This window comes from Gouania willdenowi, chromosome 15 (genome assembly GCF_900634775.1).
Source record: "Gouania willdenowi chromosome 15, fGouWil2.1, whole genome shotgun sequence".
Taxonomy (NCBI): domain Eukaryota; kingdom Metazoa; phylum Chordata; class Actinopteri; order Blenniiformes; family Gobiesocidae; genus Gouania; species Gouania willdenowi.
Genome location: NC_041058.1, coordinates 23019407 through 23044977, shown reverse-complemented (window position 1 = coordinate 23044977; position 25571 = coordinate 23019407). Strand labels below are relative to the sequence as shown.

The following is a 25571-nucleotide window of genomic DNA, read 5'->3' as shown; positions in this document are numbered from 1 at the left end:
TACAAAGTATGAGGGTGGTCCGCCGGTAATTAAAGGTTTCGCAAATCATGTTTTTGTGCGAAGAGCTCACAACAGCAATAATAGACATCAGAAGAAGCTCCAACACAGATCACTGTTTTGTCCCTAGTCATAAATAAAACAATATTAAAGAAAAAGTGGAGAAAAGCTACAAAAATGTAAATGTAGGAGCCCATGTAAAAACTGCACCTGAATCAACGCCTTCACGTCCCATGCGGTTCCACATGGATTGTATTAGAGGATGGATACTCGACCAGAGGCCGATGGGCTCAGGCAGATATTTAGAAATGATGCTCACGTTTGGGTCAGACACACCAGCGCACCTTTGCTAATGGGCACTTATTTCCCCATGTGCGCTCATCTGTTGATATTTCTGATGCTCTACGATTAGGAAGCAGGAAGAATTTTAACTGTGTCGAACATAGGTCGCACAAAAAACTAGAGGTGTCCCGTTCCAATATCGGCCAGAAAACTATCGGATTTTATCGGACTGCATCTAAAATCACTGATATAAGCTCTCCGATAAAAACTTACGTTCCAGCACATCTATCTATAGGTGACTGTGGTTAACACTCCAACAAAGTAACCTACTGTTGCTGACTATTGTTCTCTGATTGAGTAACATCACTTGATCAAGCCTTTTCTAACATTCCACACTACAAAATAAGAATCAAAAGTATGTACGATTTATGCTGATATCGTATCGGATTGATATCAGTATCGGCTGATGCGCAATGCTGCAATATGAAAAAGTTGTATTGGGACATCCCTACAAAAAACTGTGGCCCAATGTGCACTAAACAATGTATTTTAAGGTATAAAAATGCTTAAAACACTACTTCAGACTTCAAATGTTTTTTTTTTTTTTGTTTTTTTTAAAGCTGCACATATTTTATAAATTGGCAACACATTAAACACTTTTTATGTTTTATTTACAACAAGAACAAAGTACCCTGTAAGATGGATAATGTATTTGTTTTGTGTTTCATGATTCTATACTTTATAGCTATCTTAACTGCTCTGCTCTTATGGGGAGCTGAGCACGGCTGAATGTGAAACCAAACCCATACTTTCCCACTTGACCCTCCTCCTGTACAGCACAGAGCTGCTCACACAGAGAAGAGGCTGTGATCAAGAGGAAGAACAGAAAAGATGAAAAATAATAGGGTGACTGATTTCAGTTAAAGCACAGTCCTGGTAAACGACTAACACATGAACCAGCAACGCACACACTTCATCATATGCACATAGTAGTTGAAACCCATGGCTCATTAGGTGCAGTAATCATTATTCAAAGCAAGGGGCTCAGGTTCTCGTGGTCTTTGTGTTTATTTGGTTTTATTGATCACTCAGGCCAGCAGAGGCCATGCATAACTCTGCTCATTATGGGCCGTGCTTATCTGCAGTTAAGTCGAGCATAAATAACCGTGATGGACGCTCCGTCTTTTTTGCACAAACCAGCGGGAAACGCATGCTAACCAGACACATACCTAAGCTTTAAGAGCGTGGCCTGGAAAATATTAAAAGGCACAACCTCTTAAATCCGTGATTGCCATCTTTCTTTTTAATCTCTCCTCTGGCCTGCTGAGTGTTGTCTTTGGTAACCACTGGCTGGTATGAAAACAAGGAATTTGGTGGGTTGGAGACTAAGGGTTGTTGCTCCGTTGCTTCTTTGTTTGTTTCTCATGGAAAATATGGACAGAGAACAAAAATGAAAAAAAAGATGCAATAGAGAAGTTGAAAGGTACTTCAGATTTGTCTAAATCAACAAGTTTTCTTCTTTGTTTTCCTCCTTTCAGTTCAGGATGATGAAGGACAAGAAGACAGTCATCAACATCCACCGCCAGATTGGTTCACTCACAACCTTTTCCTAAATGTCCCAAATCTAACAACTTAGACGTATACGTAAGAAAATATTATCACATCAGAAAATAAAATTACTAACTATCTTAAGCGGTTTCTAAGGAAAGCTGTCCCTTTTGAAAATACCTTGAACCTAATAAAAATGGTACAAGGGCAATAACTCCATAAAAAAAAAATTGCACACTTCAAGGTATTGATACCCTGAAGCCACACACCAAAATTGGTTATCGTATCTTAAATGATTTCTGAGAAAAGCTGTCAAAGTAAAAAAAAAAACTGAACAAGGGCAATAACTCCGGAAAATATAATTGCACACTTCTCGTTTTCGAACTCCATCAATGTATTGACACCCTGAAGCCACACACTGAATTTGGTTATCCTATCTTAAACAGTTTGTGAGAAAAGCTGTCCCCTTTAACTCGGACAAATGGAGCTCAAATCTATATCTCCCCTTCCACACTTTGTGGCAGGGGATAATTATATACATGAAAAACTAACTTCATGAATTTTAGCTTAAAAAACCTTAGCCTCAGTCAAAATGGTGTGAATTTGCTAATTGATGGAGTCAAGATTAGCATAGTAGATAAAACCAAATTTTTAAGTCATTGTTGAACAAAAACTCACTGAGTATGTTTGTAGGAAAATAATCCAATCTAAAGGTATTCTGGGTAAAGTCCATCCATTTGTTAATCCCTCTTGTATGATGACTATTTTATAGTTTAATTTCCCCATACCAAAGTTTTGCTAATTCAAAAAAAATTATAAAAATGTTGGATTCCTCAGACAGATTATCTTCATCTGGTCCTCAAATTATGTCCATTTTCAATGTTAACACTTACTTTACAAACATTGTTTATTCGTGTATAGGTATGTGCACTTGTCCACTGAGTTACCAAAAGTGTTCTGTAATCTCTTTATATATTCTTCCGATTTCCACATTTATTCAACAAGGCAATTCAGGGATTTTCATCTGCCGCGTTGCAGAAATTTAACCTCAGACCCTAGAAATCTATAGCCACTTTTAACTATTTAAAAAAAAAAAACATTTTCAGACGTTCGGAAAAGTTCAAATATTTTTATTCATCTGTTGCTTTGCATATGTAAATTGCTTACTTGTAGTTGGAATTGGTGAGGTGGCTTTTTAAGACCCTGTGGTCTTCTTAACCTCCAGCACAGTTATGTTAGAAATGTTTGATGATTTTTTTCAAATATTTTGTATGTGCAAATAATAAAAAAAAATGTATGAAAAAATTAATTTAGAATAATTTTGGACAAAGCTGTGTTCAACCAATTCTAGAGGTCGACAGATATATCGATATATACATGGACTTTTTTTCAAGATCTTTTATTTATTTATTTAGCACTTTTGAGTAGCCATTAAAGGAAAAAAGAAAGAAAATTTAAAAAAAAAAAAAAAAAACATCCATTCGAATGTGTGAATATACAACAACAACAAAAAATACCCGTTGCGTACTTTTTGTTTTACTTGGTTGTGTACGGGTATATTTAAAGTTCAATAAATGTTAAGAGTTCTATTGGTGTATTTCATTTAATTTCTATTATATACATGTATATCATAGGAGTATTTCAATTGTCTTTCATAATCAATGTACTTTAAAAAAAAAAAAGTATATCGGCCTCAAATATACGCTTTAGATATCGACCATCGGCTGATTTTTTTCAATTTTTTTAATTTAAATCGTATCTGCCTTTGAGTTGATTAGAAGTCAACCGATATGGGATTTTCAGTCACGTTTGGATCTTTGAGGGTAGTTGGAGCTCTTAAAGCTGCATCAAACGCTTAACATTCTGAAAGCATTAAAACATAAAAGCATTTTAGTCATCAATGATGAAGGACCATCAGGAACTACAAGGACCTCCATAAATGAGATAGTGGGCACTGGGCAACCATTTTGGTAACCTCTCAATGGGTGCAAGAAGATCCTCCCCTGGGAGCAGAGCTTCCCTTTATAGAGCAAGTGCAAGGTTAAAAAAGAAAACGAAATAAAAGTGGGGGGCTTGGGTTCAAAGGGCTTCTTCTCAACCTGAACAAACAGACTGATAAACCAGCAGAAACCAGAGCTGTGGAGGACTTTGAGAAATCCTGCCCACTGGCTCCAACGACAGCTCCCTCTTAATTCCATGGAACCATGTGTCTGTTGTTCTGCTCTACATTAGCCTGGAACTCATTTCTCTGATGTGATGAACCAACGACCTGCTCTGGGCGGAACAACCTGCCTTACGCCTCCAGCTGATATATTAGCTCCTATGCACCTTCAGCACAAGTAGGTACATGGAATAAATAACGAATTAAACACATTTTGGAAGATGTTGAATGTTATTCATCATTGTTAACCTGAAGACTTAATGTTTTTATGTTTTATGGTATTTTATCCTTGATTTGTACAAAATACAGACTGTTTATGCCGCATCCAAAGCTGCATTTTTGCTTCTAGCAACGTCATCATTGGCATGGTTGATGTTTGACAGACTGAACAAGATGCCACATGTTTAAAGTACAGTAGTCATGTTTCTATACAGCTGTTTTACAAATATCCTTCACATACAATAAAGTCCTAAAGGTTCAGGCTGGGACAATATACCAATAGGTCAATTTACATTTTTATATTGCATGTTAAGGTAATGTATATAGTGTAGGGCTGCTCGATTATAGAAAAAAATAATGATTACAATATTTTAGACATAACTGAAATCACAATTATTTGTCAACCAAAACGTTATTCATTTTTTGCACAAAACAATGTAAAATATATTCTTTAAACATGAATAAAAACGTGCACCATTGAATTAAACAACTGAAAGTTAGTATTAATAATCAGTGTGTGCCAAGCTATATCATGTGTAGATCTCCTAATATAGTGTAAATACTAGTGTATACTAAGTATTCTAGTATTATTTATCTATATTTCTTTTCCAATATTTGATTTAAGAGTGTGACATTATGTGTCATTCCTCATTCTTGGAGAGCACCTTAAATTTGTTGTATACAATGACAATAAATGCTTCTATTCTATTTGCTTTAAGCCCACTTTTATTTTATTACAATACTTGAGTGCCAATCCAATCTATATTGCAGTTCTAATTTAATTTAAAAACACAACTATGTATGCAAAGGTTACGGTAATCTGTTGTAAAATTTCCTAAATTTCATGGTTTTTTTCCACATCACTACAATTTTTTGTTTCATTTCCCTATTTATCGGTAGATGACTTTACCATCTATTAAACCGCACCAAACCTGCTTGTTATAGATAATAGAGTCAACTACTGTTATGAATCTTATATTTATATGTTTAGATGATTTATGGAAATCAATTTACCAGAAACATCTTACTTTTTTTTTTTTTTTTCAGGACAAATGACATGGAAATGCGTGATACTGTTCCATAACATGTGAGTCAGTGTTAAGTAGATGTCATATTATAGATCATGTTATCATGGCACGGGATTATGAGGAAAAAATTGTCATATTTGTCCATTTGTCACATTTTCTAGATATCCAGTTAGTTACATGTTTTCTGTTTAAAATTTTTTTTAAAAAAAGTCTAAATGCGTGATATTGTCCCAAAACATGCATGTGAGGTATTTCATTGTCATGTTGGCACCAAATTTTAAATATAGTAGATGTAGAATTAATTCTGTTTTTTTTCTTCTGTTTTCTACGATCACAGAAAAACTGAGCCCTTATTTATGCATATTTATTGCTATATTCACATATATTCTGAATTTATGTCTTTTTTTTTTCTTCTTTGACTTAATATTCCAATGGTGCATTTCTATTTGAGTCTTTATTTTCTCACAAAGGTTGTGTTCAGATTAGACAAAATATCAGACTCTTATTGGGCTATTGAGCTTTACAGGGTTTAGTAGCATCCTAGCTTCCTTATATACACACAATACATACCACTCTGTCCTCCACATGAGTTGCATTAGCTCTTCTAGCTCATAAATCAATGGCAGTAAAAACAATATACACTGCTGAGTGATTGAGTGGCGTCTCTCTTGAATCCCCTATAAGCAGAATGTTGTTGACCATGTCGATCCTTCAGTGAGGTTCAGACTAAGCTGCGAGGAGCTCAAAGCCACAGGGTTTATAGTTGGATTTGCTGTTCTTTACAAAAACAGATGCGTTTGGACACAAACATCCACAAACTGTAGATATTATTATGCTGAGACGCCTTTGTACAGAGGATTGCGTGCTGCAGGAAAGGTTTGTGATAGAAGAAAATGTGTTTTCATGGTGGAGCCACCTGCTGCTGCCTTATTTTATATCCACTCGCTTGGCTGTTCCTAACCCCCGCTGGGCTCGCTAGCTGTGAGGCCCAACACTGGCCTTCAATCTCTGAACGCTGCAATCAAAAAGAGGGGGAGAGAGAGAGGGAGGTGGACTGGACTGAACACAGGGGTGTGCTGTCATGCTATCTGTGCTTTACTACACTCACACCTAAACTACACAGAAATGATCCACGTTTACAATTCTCACTATAATCACATGTTTGTTGTCATGATGAGAAATCAGTATAATTATCTAATACAGAGGGAGGTAACTTTTATTACAGCGGGGCTGAAAAAAATGTGTGTTTGATCAGAGGGTCACATGATCAACATTTATGTGAGCATTAAAAATAATTAGCGATTTGAGTATTAATACAGGAAAAAACAAAGTTTCTATTGTCATTTTGTGTGTTTTTCTGTCATTTTGTTGTAAATATCTATCATATTTGTACATTTTGTATTATTATTAATCTTAATTTATTTTTATTACTGTAGTGTGTGTATCTGATCCTTATTTTTAACAGTCTTTTACTTAATTATACACTTATTTAATGTTTATTTCTTTCTTTTGTCTTTGTTAAACGTTTTATTCTTTTATTTGTGATTTTTCTTAAGTGGCTGTAATGTAAGCAATTTCCTCCTGGGATTAATAAAGGAATTCTGATTTTGTGACTGTTGTTGTGTTGCTAGTTGTGAAGCTTTTTGCGCATTTCTGTAGTCTTTTGTGTATTTTTCCTGTAAAATATATGTTTTTTGGAGTCATATTGTGTATTTGTGTGTGTCGTTATGTGGGTTTTTTTTTTTGTGGAGTATTTCTTGTGTATTTCTGTTATCGTTTTGCTTGTTTGCAGCGTCATTATTTGTGGGGGTTTTTTTTTTGTCTTTTTCTGTGCTTTTGTTGTCTTTTTGGATATTTTTCAAAGTAATTTTGTGCGCTCCTGTTGTCATTTTGTTCATTTTTTGTAGTAGTTTTGTGTGCTTTGGGAGTAATTTCTGTGTTTTTATCTTGTCTTTTACTGTATTTTCCCTCAATGTTGTAATTTTTTGCAATTCATTTTTATATAATCTTGCTTTACTTTGGGGGCAACATCAAATCAGACTGAGGGCCACATGTGGCCCCTGGGCCGCCAGTTGCCTATGTATGATCTAAAACGTCTGCGTAATCATTTAAGTCCAATACAATCAACTCCTACAGCCTTTATCACACTTAGTTTTTGGATTAAAAAAAAAAGGAAATTAAAATCATAAAAAACATTAGTTAACCTAATGTACATGTATATATTATAATATATGTTATGTACCATGTTGATGTGCTGGTAAAGTTAATGTCAGACTGACTGATATTGTTTCTAGAAGTGCATTATTTAATTTTGTTTTTGAATGAGGAGAATAAGAATATTAGGCTCCCACTATATGAACACATACTTCCAACTGGTACTGTACTAGTTTGTTTACATTTAGATTGATGTGATACTTTCTATCATTTCCATTTCAAACTGGAAACTTCTTAATTTAAATACTTCAGGTCTGAAAAAAAAGAAAAAAAAAAAAGACAAAAATAACCAAACAAAAACAAAACCACACCATAAATCCAGCATCAAGACGAGTATAAAATATGCTGCGTTACTGTTTCAGACACAAACACGACAAATGCATGAAATCTTCTACGTGCAACAGAAAAGCGGCATAAATCCAGAAAGCTTTATTCACCATCTGACCACTGACCAGAGAACCAAGCCTGAGCAAAGCAAACCAATCTGGCACCCGTGGTGTAGACGGGTTGAAGTGGACATGAAGAGGCTGGTTTGGTATGGTACGGTGCTGAGGTAGCTTTAGAAACTAAAGCAGCTGGAGGAACAGACCAGTCTGGACAGTACCTGGCTTGGCTCTCTATTCATACGTCTTATAAACACAGACTCAGTCTCTGCACACAGAGGACACATTCATACCAGAGCAGGCACCATGAGGAGGAGAATTGGGTGGGGAGTGGGGGGTTGGCAGACTTACTTCAACATAGGGCAAACCTTCCCTTTTCACAGCCGTGTTAAAGACAGGCAAACACAATCTGTAGAAATCAGATTAAAACTGATGGAGTCGTGACATAGCTTCATAGTGATTCCTCTCACAGGTTAAGGGTTTTAGATCAAGTGTGGAGGAGTTCAACCAACATCACCATTGGTACTGGTACTTATATTCATATTCCTTATTTCCTCAGACTGGGACCTGCAACCATCCTACCAGATTAAAATCACAGGGGAAAAACTTGAACGCTTGGAGCCATGATGTCAGAATCACCAAATTCCATCAAATATAAACAATGATAGAAATCAAGGGTGGGGGAAAAAACCCCAATTGATAAATAGTGATTTTATTTTCTGATGATTATGAATCGATTCTTAAATTCCCAAAGATTATTTACATTTGTCAATACAATCCAGGTGAATTCTCTTTATTTGGATATTTCAGTTTTTACACTGTAAAGTACTGAAGGTGCTGTGAGGTGTTTAAAGTCAAATAATTCAGTAGTTGACTGATGATAAATGGAAAATTAATAATCAGTAATGATTGAGAATCAAATCCGTAAACGTTAATAATGAAAAATTGGTTTGGAATCGATTTGGAAAACTGTTGATTAATAATCTTGTTGTTTTCAGACTGGAAAAACAATTCTACTAACAAACAGCTGCACAATATGTGACACTGTTGGTTTGTTCTCCTATAAGGGACAGCACGTGTGAGTGAGTTGTGTCGTGTGGCCTGTTTAGGGGAAGGTCTGGGTTAGGAATGACTTCTAAAACCAGTATTTTAATACACATATTGTATATTGATATTGTAATTTTCTATATTGCCAAAACAGAAAACTCGATATATTGCCCAGCGCTATTCTGAATACAGACACAAAATCACTCAAATTAGATCAAACCATTAACCAACACTTTATCAACAGTCAAAATCTGGCAATTCAAGCAGTAAATCCACCGTTAATGTAGAGTTAGAGAGATATATTTTATAATGATCATTGAGTAAACCAAATAATTGTCTGAAGACTTTGCATAGGTTTAGTCTGACCTGTAAATACACTGTATATTGTTCATATAGAGATGATCAGGATCTGATGAAATTCCAGTTAAAGTGTAAATTAAAAAAAAGCAAAAAAAAATAAATAAATAAAAAAATGCACGTTTAACTTGGAAAAAAATTAGATTAAAAAAAGTATTATGTATTGGGTTTTACACCAGTATAGCTCATAAATATCTCCACTGAAACCAGTGGACCTAATGTATGCAGAGACTTCTTAAAAACCCATAAACCCAGAGTGTGAGTGAGTATGGAGCCATTGAATGGACATGCTGTGCTGTGCGACCCACCATGGAGACTGAGGATGAACACCGCGCACATCGTATCCACCGCGGGGAGCCTCCAGCCATCCCTCCGCCGGCTGCTGGTCCCTCCTGGGGGGTCCATGCTTGTCCTCGGTGAAAGTCCCGGATTTGTGTTCTCCCTCCAGCGGCCACAGAGTTCCCGTCCGTTCCCGTGTGAGCTCAGGTAAAAACCAGACCGCACGTTTCCGACCACACGGCTCACCTGGACTAACGAGACCCAGGCGGAGACATGTGGACTGGACCCTCCAGCTCCGAGACTCCAGCCGACACCGTAACAATACAAACCCCGCGTTCAGTGCGAGAAGTCCCGAGGAAAGTTTGAGGGGACGCCTGAACTTCCAGGAGGCTTGTTGGAGGAGGACTGGCGACCGTTCGTCCCGCACTGAGTCATTACCAGCCGCTCCGTGAGCTCACCGCCGTCCGTCCGCGCTGTGGAGCCGCAAACCGCAGCGAGAGTTCGGCCTGAGAGGCAGAGTTCCGCCCCGCCGTGTAACCGAGCTGGCGTCCGCTTACCGCCAGTAGTGAGCGACTTTACTCAAGGCGTCATAGTGACGGAAACACCGCACAGGGCATCCTGCGTGGACCTTCAAAATAAAATACTGACCACACAACACAAAATGCAACATAATATTTCTAGCAATGTATTCGAGTGGATTTTAAAATGCGTATTTAAAATAGTTGTTTTTAATTAGTCCAAAACGTAAAACAGTTGATTTTTCTTTATTGAAACAGACTAATGAGAACATAGTTTTTTCTTCTTCTTTAGAATACGTTGATTAGCACATGATTAGCTTTTATTTTTAAAGGATGATCTATTTTGCTTCCAAGCACAACCTATGTGATATGATCCGCCTTTATTTTGAAGGGGCCAAGAGTGAGTATAATGTCACTATTCCAATAGGTTTCAATGGAAAATGTCTATTACATTTCTGCAGGTGCAGCTGGGGTTCCCTTCTTGGCCAAATCTGTATAAACTTTGGGATGAGTTATCAGACAAAAATCTGTTTGATAGTAATTATGTACATGGAAAAAACTAGTAAGGATTCTATACATACAATAATAAACTGTCAGTTATATCTGATATTCTTTTGAACAAATATTTCAACAACGAATATAAGCAGTGCAGCCATCTTGTTTTCTACCAAGGAATTTATAAAAGATGTTAAGAATAAATCAGTGTATTAATCTGGTGAAACCTAGTTTTATTTTGATTTTTGACATTCATCAACGAACAGAAATAAAATAAAAAAAAAAATAAAAAAAATCCCAATTCATCGTTTCACTAGTTTAATTTTTTTTTAATCAAATCGTTGCTAAGGGTGCTTTATTTTTCAAACAACTTTGATGTATATATATCCGGTACGCCTATGCATGTTTCTGTGAGCCTCACACATCATTCCCGTCCCTCCCTCAATAATTTACGGGCTGTTTCCGGTGCCTGTCTATGGATAACGAGTACAACAGTGCCACCCACTGGTTCAACCACAGCACTGTTTTTTTATTTTTATTTTTACCTACACTGCTATATATATATATATATTGCAATAACAAAATAAAGCTCACAGTGTTATATGTCATATTGTTTTCTTGTTGGTTAGTGCTTTTTGATACGTTACTAATGTCCTTCTACATAATCTTATGTTTGAACGCTTATAAGAAACAAAGATCAATACGAGTCACAGCACCTCCATCACATCAACTTTCAATATCTAAACTGTCAATAGCAAACAGACACTTTTTATTCCCAGATGTCTTCACTCAGCTTGTGGATCAAGAAATATCAGCCCAAAAAATAATGCACTCTCACTTTTTATTAAACTCAATTACCTGATAATGTCCCAGTTTTTTGATCAAATTCTATTTTTACAAGTTCATTAAAAATAGTCAAAAGAAAATGGATGTAAAACACCTGGAAAATTGAAAAAACAACAACACATATTTACAAGAAATTCCAGTTCTTTTTTAAGCAGCATCACTAAAATAATGGAATCAAAGACAGTCTCTAATTGAGAATCGTGCACATCTCTAACGTCATCGCTCACACGTGCACATTAATTTGTGTAAACATTATATGAGGAACACATGCACATACTTGACAACACTAGAGTTTTTATGGCACCCGTGATTGAATGGTTGAGATGAAAACTACACTCATATCTTACATGTCTTCTGCCTAGGAGATCATTAGAGGCAGAAACACTAGAATCTCAGCTCTATAGACAGAAAAGCAGCAGCATTTCTTTATTTTTTAACTGGTAAAAAGATCTCACCCTGTTCCCCAAAAGCTTTTTATCCAAAACCATAAATCTCAACTGGCTACAATAAAAATAAAAAGTTAGTGGCAGTTGTTTGATAAACTAACCCTACAGATTATTGTGTATTTATAAGAACTAAGGAAGTCAACGACAACTGAACGACAAATCAACATAGAGTAACACACCAGCACTCATGGCATCAGATCTTAAAGTGCAAAGACACAGCGATGGAGACAGGAAGTGAGGTCATCATGATGAGTTCTAAAGGCACAGATGAGGCAGTGAGATCACAGATTATGATGCCAGATTGAGTCGTGTGTGTGCTGGAAAAGCCAGCCTGTCTTTGGGTGGGATGCCATTGGGCGTTAGTGTTGCTGGCTGTAGCTCCAGAACAAACAGTGTCTTTGGGTGATTTTCTTTAATTTCCAGTGTAGAGATCCACAGTGCTGGAGCTCAGGCCACGGCTCCCCCTGAAGCTCCTCCCCTCTCGAGTCTGACAAACAAAAACGGCAACAAAAAGGAAACAAATAATGAAGGATATGGCTTGAATTTAATAACTCGAGTCAGCATAATTAAAAACAATATATACAGTATATATATATATATATATTTTTTTTTTTTTTTCAGGCATGTGACATTTAATACATTTTGTGCAATCACATACATATCAAATATTCAATACCTAAACACATCCAAAAATGTATACACCATTTGATGTTAATAAATAAAATAAACAATATCTCATGAAAATATAGTTATACAAAAAATATATAAACTATGTTTAATTAGACCCACACATACTGTACATATCTCATATATGATTAGCATGCCTGAAAATGGGTAGGAATAAGGAAAAGTAATTAATTACAATTATGATGTAATTATCATTGTTGCAGTTGTAATCATAATTGAATTGTAATTGAGTTCAGATAAATTATTTTGTAATTGCAATTGTCATTAAAATGTTATGAAAACTGTCATTACAATTGAATTAAATGCAAACCTGGGGAACCATGTTACAGTTCTATGGAAGCCCATTCCAGCCAGTTAAAAAAAGACGAGGAAAAATAAAATATTAAATGAGAAAAAAAATCTAGTTTCTCATAATTATGAGATAGTATTTCATAATTATGACTGGAAATGTGTAGATGTTTCTGCACCTCACAGGAATGTAAAAGTGCACTTTATGCAGGTATTCTCTACTTGTGCATGACAACGTGGTGAAATAATGTGAATTGTGTTTTTATCTATATGCTATAATCAATAGCATATAGATAGCATATAGACTGACGTTCTCAGTCATTAATTATCCCGGGTCATCCAACATTTGTGGTGCATCCATCTGTAGCCGTGTTGCCTGCCAGACGTTTGCACCACTTGAGCTCCAAACGTCTTATTTTCTCCCTTTCAGATTTGGTTCTTCTGTAGCTTCATCTCCAGTTTCCAGAGGCTGATTTTGATGTTGTGAGATTCCTCCAAAACCACTACAATTTCTTGATTTGTGAATCCTGGTCTAAAGTACTCTTCATTGATGACATCCATCTGTAAATAGTTGTCTCAGCCTCTTCCAAGTGTAGCTTTGGTGCATCACATGGAAAACCATTTAGACCGCTGAGACAGTATCTCATAATAATTACTTAGTGTCTCTAGATTAGATTTTAAATTCTATATTTTTTTTTTTACTTTTCCTAATTTAAAAATATATATTTTTACTGGCAAAAATGGGCTTCCATACTTGAGGACCATTTTACCAAATAAAAAAAAAATTAAAATTGAAATGGAGGCCATATACTGACACAAAAAAGGCTCAGACACCCACACCAAAAATATTAATAGCAATATTTTCATAGATAAGGAAGCCTAACAATGTAAACAAGAGATGAGAAACAAATTGGATGATAGATCATATTTTTTTTTTGTATTTCAAAGCTGATTAAAGACTGACCCCTGATGCTAACAGAAAGCTAACACAAGAGAAAGGTTATATATTATGGGCTTATTTATTAAAGGTTCAGTAATTGAACTTAAGTAACAAAGACATGATTGAAAATGACTTTCAGGGGGGAAAATGATAAATATAATTTAAATTGTAGTAATTGAACATGAATAATTGACGACAGACGTATTCTCACCTGGAACGGGTCGTCAGTGGTTTTGTTCAGGTAATTCAGGGAAGCAGCGCGCTTCATGCTGTTGGGAGGAGGAGGAGGAGGAGGAGGAAAAACATGGAGGTAAATAAACGAATGTGGAAGAAAAGCTGCTGATAGATTTCTCAGCTCTTACTTGGTGCTGCGAGGCTCAGGAGGGACGTTGCCCTGCAGCTTCTTCACCAACATCTCACTGCTGCGACGCAAAACATCCCTGATCTTACCCAGAGAACCACTGCGCTGCAGGGCCCCACTGCCATCCTGCACACACACACACACACACACACATCAGCATGTCCATTCAGCACCAAAAAGCTACAGAGAAAAGCATTGCATTGGTTAAATAAGATGATCCAAAGATTACGCCAACTTAAATCCCACCATCTTTGTCTGACATGGACATAACACAGGGATCAGGTCTCATCTATAATGTTCCACCTGTGGATCAAAGAATGATGAGTCATGGTACTGCTGCAATTCTTTCTTTAAAGGAGGGGCGTCCAACTCATTTTAGTTCAGAGACCAAATATGGAGTGGTTTGATCTCAAGAGGGCCACAGATTTTCTACAGGAAAATGAGTAATTTCAACATTATTGTGCCCTAGTTTGCACTTCTACGTATACATAAAATACTAAATATGTAAGAAATAATAAATATCATTCCCAACAGGATCTTCACTTGAAATTTCCATTTTGTGACCAATTTCTATTTAATCAAGAGAAATATTGTATCATAATTTGAGAAAAATTGAAGGATTTGTACAAATTTTAAGCTCTTTCATCTGTTTAACCTTAAAAAATGACTGCAATCATGCAACATAATGCAATGTTGAGTTTCAATTGGATGCTCCAAAGGGCCGGATTTGGCCCCCGGGCCTTGAGTTTGACACGTGCTTTAAAAGATCATAAAGTTTCTTAAAAGCTTTTAAGTAAAATTTAACTACTTCTTTTTTGGGTCGAGTGTTGCAAAATGTTTGGTTTTTTAGTAGATTTTCACAATAAATAGTGTCAGTTTAATAAACATTAGTATCAGTAGGAAAAGACAAACATCCATCCATTCATGTATTAATAACCCACTGTTTAGTTACTATGCAGTTTATAATAACCACCACCAGGGAGAGCTGTGGACAAACTCAATGTTTTCAGAGTTGTTGAGCTGGGATTATTAATCAGTGATCACTTTAATATTTTTAAATCAAGTACACAGGGACATTGGGATGTTTTTATTATTAACATTTAAATAAATAAATCAACAGATAATATAAAATTCAGTTCAGGAAGCTTTACCTAAATATTTACCAAAGGATGTAAAAATTATGAAAACAGTTTTATAATAATCATAGGTTTATCATGAAATACTAACTAAAAATCCTCTTTACTATTTACCTCATAACTATGGAGTAAACATAATTATCAGCTAAAAAAAAAAAAATTGGAAACTTTCTGTCGACACCCATTTGACGCCCATCACTGAACCAACAGAGGGCGGAAAAAATGATAAATAAAAAGGAAGTAAAACTACTAAAACAACCAGTGAACAAAAAACTGTATTTAAATAAAAACAAAAACAAACTTAATTTACATAGCTCAATTATCAGTCAATGTTTTGATTTGCCTGGTGTCTATTTTAACATATACATGGTATAATGTATGATTAATTATTGTTTTTTATGGTATTATGGTAATGTTATCTTATTTTGGCGGATAATATGTATGATAGATTTACATCAAATACCAGAGACAAATGCACAGTAGAAAACTGTAAACATGTACACAGAATAAGAACACTTGTAGTACTTTAGTGCTTGTTGACATCATGACTTGAAACAGATGCAGAAAAACACAAAATGTCACGATTGAAAACCTTTATTGAGAATACCAACAAGTGTTGATGCAATAATCTTAACAATGCAGAATAGTAAATATAATAATGCAGACCTACTTACTAAGATAGTGCTGACAGACCTAAACATGTATGTTCTAATTTAGGTCATACTATATATATATAGATATATATATATAGATATGTGTTGAGAATAGACTGTTTAATAAATAAGCATTCCACAAACACAACAATACTGCCATATAACGGGGTGAAAAGCAGACTTTTCTTTTTGATCGTAGTTGCATTTCCAAGTATTTATAGGTGCACTTGTTTGAAGGAATGAGAAGTGAAGGCATGTAGCGTAGCGTAGCATAATGACGAGCCATACAGTGAATGCACATGTCATATCTATAGGAGCAAAAACTACTGCAACACTTCAAAGAAGTTAGTCATTTACATTCAGTTTGGTTAAAACATCTGAAAGAACATGTTTGATCAGAAGGAAACACTCTCACTGTACGCTTGGTGTAAAAAAAAAAAACCCTGGATTTTACACCAAAGTGGCTTTTTTTTTTACTTTAAGAAAAAATAAAATAAAATAAAATGGCAACGCACGCCATGAAACTTTGTGATCAAAACAGTATCCACAGCTGGAGAGGGCACTGTGACTGTCCCACTGAACACACACCACTACTACACACCAACACCACAACACCTTGATATTAAAGCTTCTACTCCTACTGGACGGGTGATACTAAAACCCAGAAACGTTTCAGAGACAGTAAATGTATCGCTGTACTGCTGCACAGGCTGTAATATCACCAAGTTTATCATTGTACCAGTTATTAGAGCTACTATATTTACCAGGGAGCAAATATTTATTCATGGTTATTGTTTTAATGGGCTTTATTTACCTGAGATTTGTTCCTACATCCTGGAAATACTTGGAAACCAGTTTATATATATATATATATATATAATTTAAATCATAGTAGAAACTAATTCACATTGTTTTTTATTATTGGAAAAAGTTGTATTTTATCATTATTATTATTTTTTTAAAGGTCACCTCATCACGTTACACTCTTCCCCACCCCTTCCATTATCCTACCCTGACTCCCTCTTCCCTGTTACCTTCCCCCTCATCTAAGTGAAACACTGCCCTCTCTTCATATTCTCCCTTTAACAAAGTATTTCTTACCTTAAGGAGGGCTGGAGATGGTCACAATTATGCAAAGAAATAACTTCATTTATTTAATTGCAATAATAAAACACACATTGCTGTCACAAAAAGATTGCACTACATATAGTGTTGACCTACTACAGCTTTTAGAGATGAGAGGAAAAAATAAATGATTGAAATCATAGTACCAACTATTTCACATTGTTTTTATTATTGGAAAAAGTTGTATTTTTATTTATTTTTTATTATTATTTATCATTTTAAAGTTACCTCATTCACATGTACCTATATGTTCATAACTTCATAAATACGCACAATAAGATAATATTTTTTAAATTGTAAATATGCAGTTGGAACAACTCGTCGGTAAATAAAGCCCAATGAGACTCAATAGCAAGAAATCAATATTTGCTCCCTTGTAAAGACAGTAGCTCTAACAACTGGTACAATGATAAACTTGGTAATATTACAGCCTGTGCAGCAGTACAGGGCCACATTTACTTTAGTATCACTCCTACTTTACACCTACAGAACAGATCAGCCTCAGCAGTTGTGCTCCAGTTGAATCCCTTTGTAAACGCAGGCTAACGTGTGCACACTGAGGCCTTTGTGATCGTTCAATCCAACCAAGGACGCTGACAACAGCGACTCAATAAATGTCCATGGCAACGACGGCTCACTGCGGTCTGACCAATGGCTGTTAGGTATGGCGCAGTCTTTCCAACAGCCAGTATAAACTACTGCCTTTATATTCAGCCACAATATAACCAACAAAGCAAGAAAAAAAAATGTAAACAATATCTTCAAACAATGAAATCAGGACCATTATTCATCAAAACATGACATCAAAGCTCTCCCTCCCCTCACTTAAGGATGTTGATGGGCGTGGCGATCTGTACAGTACCGTGTGAAGTGTTTGTTCTCAGGCATTAGTAACAAACATCAAAGCCACAAAGCGACAAAGACAAGTGACCAGAAAGAAAAAGGTACCATGGTGGCTAAATACAGGCACAGAGTTGGAAGCTTCCAGGTGAACGTCTCACATCACCGAGTGTTTGAATGTGACACACAGAAAAACAGAGAAAGACTGTAGTTCCTCTAACTAAGCAGGGTGAAGCATTTCTATTAGTCTATTCATCCTGTGCTCCTGTGGCACCTCCTACAATGATCAAGCAGGACAACATGTGCAAGTGGCTTCCTCGCAGAGAAATATCACACACACACACACACACACAAAGAAGAACTCCTTATACATGTGAAGAGAAAGAGCTGTGGTGACGACTTCTAACACAAGGACCAGAGGGTTAGTGACAGAGGAGGACAGAGAGCTAAGAAGACCAAACGTCCCAGTGGATGTCAGCTGAAGAGGAGCCACAGAGGCAGTGTTTGTGTGTCTGAGGGTCTGCCGCAGGCGGCCACCACGGTTGGTAGACGAGCTGTTGGCTTTGTCGGAGGAACACAGAGGGCAGGTGGGAAGAAGAGAAGGATGGAGGAATTATCTTGATGGCTTAGGCCTAATAAGAGAGAGAGAGAGAGAGAGAGAGAACAAAGAGAGAGCGAGACAGAGAAACCGCACACATTGTAAAATTAAAAGCTCAGGGATCGCTCCCTATAATGAAAGCTACACCTAAAGGCTGTGTTAAAATCACATACTATCGTGCTACTCATACTACGTCTGATATGTAGTGCATTAACATTATCAGGGGCCACCCACCTTTCTGAAACTGTGAGATACTTCATAGGTACTGTATAGCAGTGGTTCCCAAACGGTTTGCCAACCATACATTAATTGCAAAATATAACTACACAAAAATAATTATTTTTTATGTTACTACATTGTATGCACTCATATTTCATGAGTAATATAGTTGACTGTCATATTTTATTTGGCATTAGTAAATAATTATGCACATTTACAGATATTATACATGATATGAGTGATAACATGGTTATAAAGACTATTTTGCACAATAAGTGAGCCGTCAGATTTTTACTTGTCCTTCCGTCTGCCTTGGGCACAAAAAGTTTGGGAACCACAGCTGTATAGTATGAAGAGATACCAGCGAGAAAAGGACTTGTTAAACACTACATTTTCACAGATTCACTTTAATTAGAGGGTAGGATAATAAGGAAGGCTAGCAGTAACTTAAAAAGGGAGGACATGTTGAGGTTTCAACATGCAACACTTTATTTCTCCTAATTTATGCAATTGTTTTATTTTCATTACATTTCATAGAAAAGACACTTTACATTTTTAGAAATGTTTGAGGGAAAATAACCATTTAAAGATGATCAGCATTATTAACTGCATATCTCTCTCATATGTTTTATCTTTGTGAATTTGAATCATGGAAAGTAAATCAGATTTTAGATAAAGCTCATTGGTGACTAGAGCTCCTGAGGGCACGTCACATGGTCCATGTGCGCTACCTGGGGCACGGGGGCACCGTGTTTATGACCCCTGCAATTAGATAGTATGGAAAGATTGAATACATGTGAAATACCCTGATGTATACTATATCGGGACATTTTTTAAGTATGCACAGTGGGCGCACTACTCATACTCAACCGCCCCATGATGCATTGCGAGCGTAACGTAAAATTGTCCTGGGACCGGCTTCAAGCTAAAAATCAAAAATCCTCTTTTCAAAACAAAAACATCTCATCTTGTCTTCTAATAGTTTTTTCTAAATGTTTTGAAGTCAACAGGAAGTTTAGTCAGTAACACAATCGCGAGTCTCCGAAAATCTCCAAAATGTTGTCATGAAATGCGTTTCCTCAAGTTTAATGGATCAAATGACCTTATGTTGTTATTCTAATTGGTCACTTTCTTGCTTAATATGTTTTCAGAACTTTCAAAGGTGGAGAAATGACAGAGATATTTAGCATCAGTGTGTTTCAGGTTTTTGTCGTAGGATCAAAATGCATCTTGTGAAACTTGTAAGTATAGTTCAGTGAGAACTGTCGTCATCCTAACCATACTAATAGTATATGATAGACAGTATATACTCATTGGGTGTGTAGTACGTTAGTATGTGATTTAGAACATCCTGTCTTTAGAGCAGCGTCTCACTCCCCCAAAGCTGCTGACTAAACGTTTCGTAATTCTTTTGTACCAGTAAAGACAATGGGTCAGTGAGGCCTGTAGGCTAGAGTCAGAGTGACTCAGCTGTTTGTTTCTCCTGATGAGCAAGAACTGAAATATGACTCCTCATCGCGGCTGGGTCATTATTAGACCTGAGCAACAGGAACTCCACTTAATCATATTTGAGGAGGAAATACAGTCTAAGCTTTATGATGTCATCACATTCTACCAACATTACAGATCACTGACCTGCATCTTAGCTTCTCTTCATGGACCTAATGAACATCCCCTCCACCACCCCCCCCGAGCTTGTGTGGAGGAGGAAAAGTAAAATCCACTGAATTACAGAGACATTTGATTGACAGGCTGATTGGTTGTCATGGCGAGATAAATCAATGAGAAAAGCAGGTTAGAGGCCGACCCACAAAGAAGAAAGAGGAAAACAGAGCGCATGCATCTAGTGACTCAGCGGACAGAAACACACATGCATGGGGGGTGTTATTAGTCAGCACCAGCAGACACACACATTGTAAACACATGATGACAGTTGAGCCACTTCACACATTTCTGATAATGTAAAATAAACAGTGAGCAGCTGGAAATGAATTTCTAAAATATTTACCTCTGCATGATTTTGTAATGAAACCAAACTAAAGCACTTGCTTTTGTTTGTTTGAATACGATAATCAGTGTGTGAGAAAAAAGAAATTATACATATTTTTGCTAATCGCTCTGTAGGAACATACAGTACATAGCAATAAATAGCAATTTAGGGACAGAACCGCTAAATATTTGTTTGCAGATGTAATGAATGGATGGATGTTTAATCATTTCATTATTTTACTGATAAAAGCAGAACATAATGTGACAATGTCTAAAATAATTAGCAAAAGGCCCAGAAACATAACCGTACACATCTCAAAATCCTCAGGCTATGACGTGTGAAACGCCTGCCTGGCATTGCACGCTATAAAGAAAAATATATATTAGGAATTGAAAAATTACAATTTCTGCTAGTCATGTATCTAATTACAATTAAGAAGAATCCATATAAAATATAAAACAAATAATAATCAATGAATAATAAACATAAATAAAACAAATAATAAACATGATAATTATGTACAAGAACATGATTATATGAGTAATAAGGCATTAAAAATTGTACCAATATGTTATAATTAGCCATCAGGATCCACTGTATGTAATGACCAACATAAAACACAACACACCAATGAAGATATATTTTATCCATTTAAAGATGCAACGCCTGATAATTTATTATTGTTATAATCATAGAGTTTGCCTCATAGATCAATTAGTCAAACATCATTAACTACAAAAAGAAAGGAAAAAGGTTGAGATGGCTGTTTTTTAGGGATGCACTGAAATGAAAATTTGAGGCCGAAGCCGAATAAAATATAAACGCTTGGCTGAATACCGAATGTGGTTAAGTTATTCACTATTTGTTTTAATAGTGCATAAATAGCCTAGAATACATTTTTAGACATGTTTTTTTTTAAGAAAGTAAATGTTTATTGAATATTCTGACATTTTTTTTAAATATTCCAGTAGCCTTTGCTTTTCATAAAAAGCACAACAAAGTTTTTCATTTATATTAGCCCTTCAAATAAAAAAACATACATTCCAAAAAAAAAACTAAATGTATTAAAGGGGATGAAAAAAATCACTTTATAATGGTTTTGTTACAGTGATATACATCCCTTTAGCCTCATTCAGAGGGACAAAGTTGAAAAAGTTCTGTTTCCTTCCTCCCTTGTTATTCCACAAAAGTCAGCTTTAAACGGGCGAGTTGGATTTTGCCCACGTTGGTAGGTGACACGCCTCCTAGAATGTGAGCTCCTCCCTCTCCAACTATTTAACACCTAAAACCAACACTGCGGTTTAATATACAATATATATTACACTTTATTGCTATATATTTAAATGCAAACTGCACTACTGGATGCCCAAACTGCACTACTTTTTCTGCTGCCGATCATGTTGGGAGTCACTGTTTGGAGCCACGGACCCATTGTTTACACACATCAGCTGTGAGCACTCTGTGCTAATGCTACACCAGTCTGTGCAGCGAGACCCGGTGTAGTGTAAGGAGGAAACGATGGGGATGTTTACGGATTTGTGGCTCACAGCGCTAACAACGGACTAAGTTGTAAAATTGGACGGTTTACACGGTGACAGACGACGGAGAGCGGTAAGGAGAGAGTCTGGCTGTGTTTGTGTGCAACGCACACACTTTTCCAACACAAAATCACTGCACGTTGTTTGATTACGTCATTTCGTCACACGTTACTATTCGACCTTGATTTGAACTCATAACACCAAAGGCCGAATGTTGCTTTTTTGCAATATTCGCCTGAATATATTCGGTGGCCGAATACTCAGTGCATCCCTACTGATTTTATCTACACCCTATACAATGTTGACTTTTTGCTCATTGCATTGTGGGATGTGGAGTCCCATAAACAGATGAAGTTTTTTTTTTTTTTTTTTTACTTCGTTCTTACCATCATTTTGTGTTGAGGACATAGATTTGTCTAACATAATTTTTGTTCCAGTTTGTTCCTGGTATTCCCCGTGAGATCAGAATGAAGTAAAAACACATGTGTGTGTATGCAGTGACTACATCCCTTATAGTGTAGCAGATTAGTAAAAAAAAAAAAAGCATGAAATTTGGCACAGATACTCTCTAAGGGCCACTCTTTCAGAAAAAGGCGTTGGCCACTCAAAGATGCTAGTCAATGGTTATTATATAACCAAAAAATGCTCGGATCGGGCCAAACGAGGTGTCAGCGAAAAAGTCTGGTCCGCCTAATATGTGCATCCCCCTGGGTATAGTCAGCACTGCGCCATCTTGAAAAATGGTTTCCATATTGAATTTCTAAATGGCCAATGCCTTTTTCCAAAATAGTGGCCCAAATTTCATGCTTTAATCTGCTGCACTATTAAGGCAATGTGTGAAAATGTCTAAAAACAGAGCGTTTATAGCAGAGATGAAACAGCAGTTTTGACCTTGCGTCTCCATTTTTGTAGTAAATGATGTTTGATTCATTGATCTGTGAAGCACAGACTAAGATCATATTTCATAATGAAATTATTAGAGGTTAAACTTTAAATAACATGTCCCCAAAACCAGTGTGGCTGTTAAATGTTAAAGCGCTGGCTATGGGGGCCCAGCAGAGCACCACAGCTGCATGCAAGTTTGGGCTGGCGTAGTGAAGGGTGTGGCTGCACTTACAGGCACAGGCTCAAACAAGGCACACACACACGCGCACACACGCACAGTACAGTCCTGCCCTCTGGCTCATGTAAACTCAGAAGAAGAGTGACTTTGCAGCTGTTCATACACAACTATGTGGATGACGAGGTCCAAACTGAGCCTGTGCAGAGTTAAAGAGCTACCAGTAACAGCTGCTGGTCTGACACAATGACTATGTTTCATTGCATACACATTAAACATGCCAACATGGTGCCACAGGATGAGCTTGTGCCTTTTTGTCACAACTCGTTCAGAAGCTTTGCAAGCAAAACAACCAAATAATACATTGTTATTAAGCAATGAGCAACAAACGGTGAACATGGAATCCAAAGCAAACACTGTCAAAAACAAAGGATGGGCAGCATGCCAAGACACTCAATCAGCTCTACTTAGAACGTTATAGTGACTCCACAGAGGTGGTGATGGACTCGTACAGAAGGTGCTTACAGAGAACTGTGCAATCCATATTTATAGTAGTTTGTGGACAGAATTACCTGAATCCTAAATATGATAAGGCCTAATTATTTACAAAAGACAATTTGGTGAAGCCAAATTCGATCGATAGTTCTCAATAAATAAGTCCAAAATAAATACATACAAAAAGCTTTTTTTTTTTTTTACACCCATACATGTATAATTCATTTTCTTAAATGTTTAAAGAGACAGATTACTAAACTACAAGAGGTTACAGTGCTTGTAAAGGACGATATTACAGCTGATGTTACATCATGTGTGCTCACATGATTCGAGTTCATTTATTTGTATTTACTTTCACTTTTGGCCACACTAATAACAAAAAAGGTCTACTGGTTCCTGGAGGAACAGCAGGTCACCAACAGGGCTAATGTCTTCTGGCAAAATGCTCCAACACTCTGCACTCTTTGTTTTCACTCTTTAATTTATTTTCCTTTTACGTAAACAATGTTCTCTACCAGTCCACACCATCTGTGATATCTCCTGATATTTATTTTTTAAAGACCACTGGTCTTGTTGACTGGAAAACAGTGGATTTGTACTCACCCCATTCCACTCCACGCCCATACTCACTTCCTCGCCAGTCTCTGAGCCGCTCTCGTACTTAACGCTGGCCAGGCTGTCCCTGCTTCTCCGCCTGTCGCCCTCTGTATCCTTCAGGATCTCCACCACACGTGACTGGTGGATGGGGTCAAGTCCCTGCTGGGTACAACACACCAGTGTGACAAACTAACAACTAAAAATCTAATGGTGGAGGACTGAAGTGGGCTAAGTGTTAGAGGGAAATCATGGTATTCCTAAATTAACAGTTCCATTTCTGAGTTAAAGAAATAGTGGATTACTAAGTTGATGAGATGACAACGGTGTGTTAGGGAGCGAGGTGAAAGCTCTGTGGGGTTATCAGTTAGAGATAAGCACTTACTGTGTTGCTCTGGATCCAAAGCAATGGAGGAAAAAACAGAAAGAAACATCAGAGCAGTGTTGAGAATTCCCATGCTTAGGAGAGAGAGCAGCATTTTCTTCATGCAGATGTTGGCGTCTTAAAAGTAAGAGTCACTGCTAACCTGCTTACGGGACCTCACAGCGCACTCTTCCAAGGTCTCAGCAGCCTCCAGCTTCCCCTGCCGGCGGTACAGGGCCCCCAGGTTCTTCAAGGTGGTGTTCACTGTAGGACTGCATGCAAATCACACACACACAAGGATGTTTGCTTTTTATGTTTGTTTGTTAATATGTTAAAGCAACAGCAGCTTGGTTTTTACACTGAAGGTAACCAAGCAAAATGTTGGAATATGACAAAAAATGACTACATCAATTAAATAACACATTTTGTTCCTGATTACATTCATATTTCCTTTTTTTTTTTTTTTTTATTTTTAACATTCATATTTCCAAACTAGTATTAATTTTGTTGACTTGAATTTTTTGGCGAGTACATTTTTTTTTGTGACAATAACTAGACTAGGGTTAATTAAAAAAAAAAAAACAGATATAAAAAAAAAAAAACAATATAAAAAATATATTGATAGTTTTGTTAACTAATAAAATGTATCCAATCAAAACTACTGTTGTTGCGTGGAAGCCGAGACAAGCCGAGTTAGTGTTCTAACAAGTCAGCTGATTGTGTTTGTGAATGTTAGACGGCTCATGTGGTCTTTAGTATTGATTACATTAAATCTGTCGGTGTGTATTTACAAATAATAGCATCCCATATCAGGTTGATAAATAGTGAGTTTTTATAAAAAATGCATAAACTATTTTACTACA

The 25571-nt window shown here is 36.5% G+C and overlaps 2 protein-coding genes across 14 annotated transcripts in view; both read right to left on the bottom strand.

Moving 5' to 3' along the window:
- ptk7b (protein tyrosine kinase 7b) overlaps positions 1-10091 on the bottom strand; it is a 106053-nt gene extending 95962 nt beyond the window's left edge. The window contains exon 1 of the mRNA XM_028467909.1: positions 9545-10091. Within this exon, the coding sequence (XP_028323710.1) occupies positions 9545-9641 (97 nt within the window). The 5' untranslated portion in view covers positions 9642-10091. The remainder of the gene's footprint in view (positions 1-9544) is intronic.
- A 1259-nt stretch (positions 10092-11350) lies between these two features.
- klc1b (kinesin light chain 1b) overlaps positions 11351-25571 on the bottom strand; it is a 31333-nt gene continuing 17112 nt past the window's right edge. For 2 of the 13 annotated variants that reach the window (XM_028468013.1, XM_028468015.1), the window contains exons 12-17: positions 24872-24980; positions 24730-24738; positions 24354-24509; positions 14098-14222; positions 13947-14004; positions 11351-12307 (exon numbers count right to left, since the gene is read on the bottom strand). In XM_028468013.1, the coding sequence (XP_028323814.1) occupies positions 12233-12307; positions 13947-14004; positions 14098-14222; positions 24354-24509; positions 24730-24738; positions 24872-24980 (532 nt within the window). In that variant the 3' untranslated portion in view covers positions 11351-12232. Of the gene's footprint in view, positions 12308-13946; positions 14005-14097; positions 14223-15810; positions 18483-22500; positions 24510-24729; positions 24739-24871; positions 24981-25571 lie in introns of those variants that run through there. The other 11 variants (XM_028468017.1, XM_028468018.1, XM_028468020.1 and 8 more) reach the window with 9 other exon arrangements.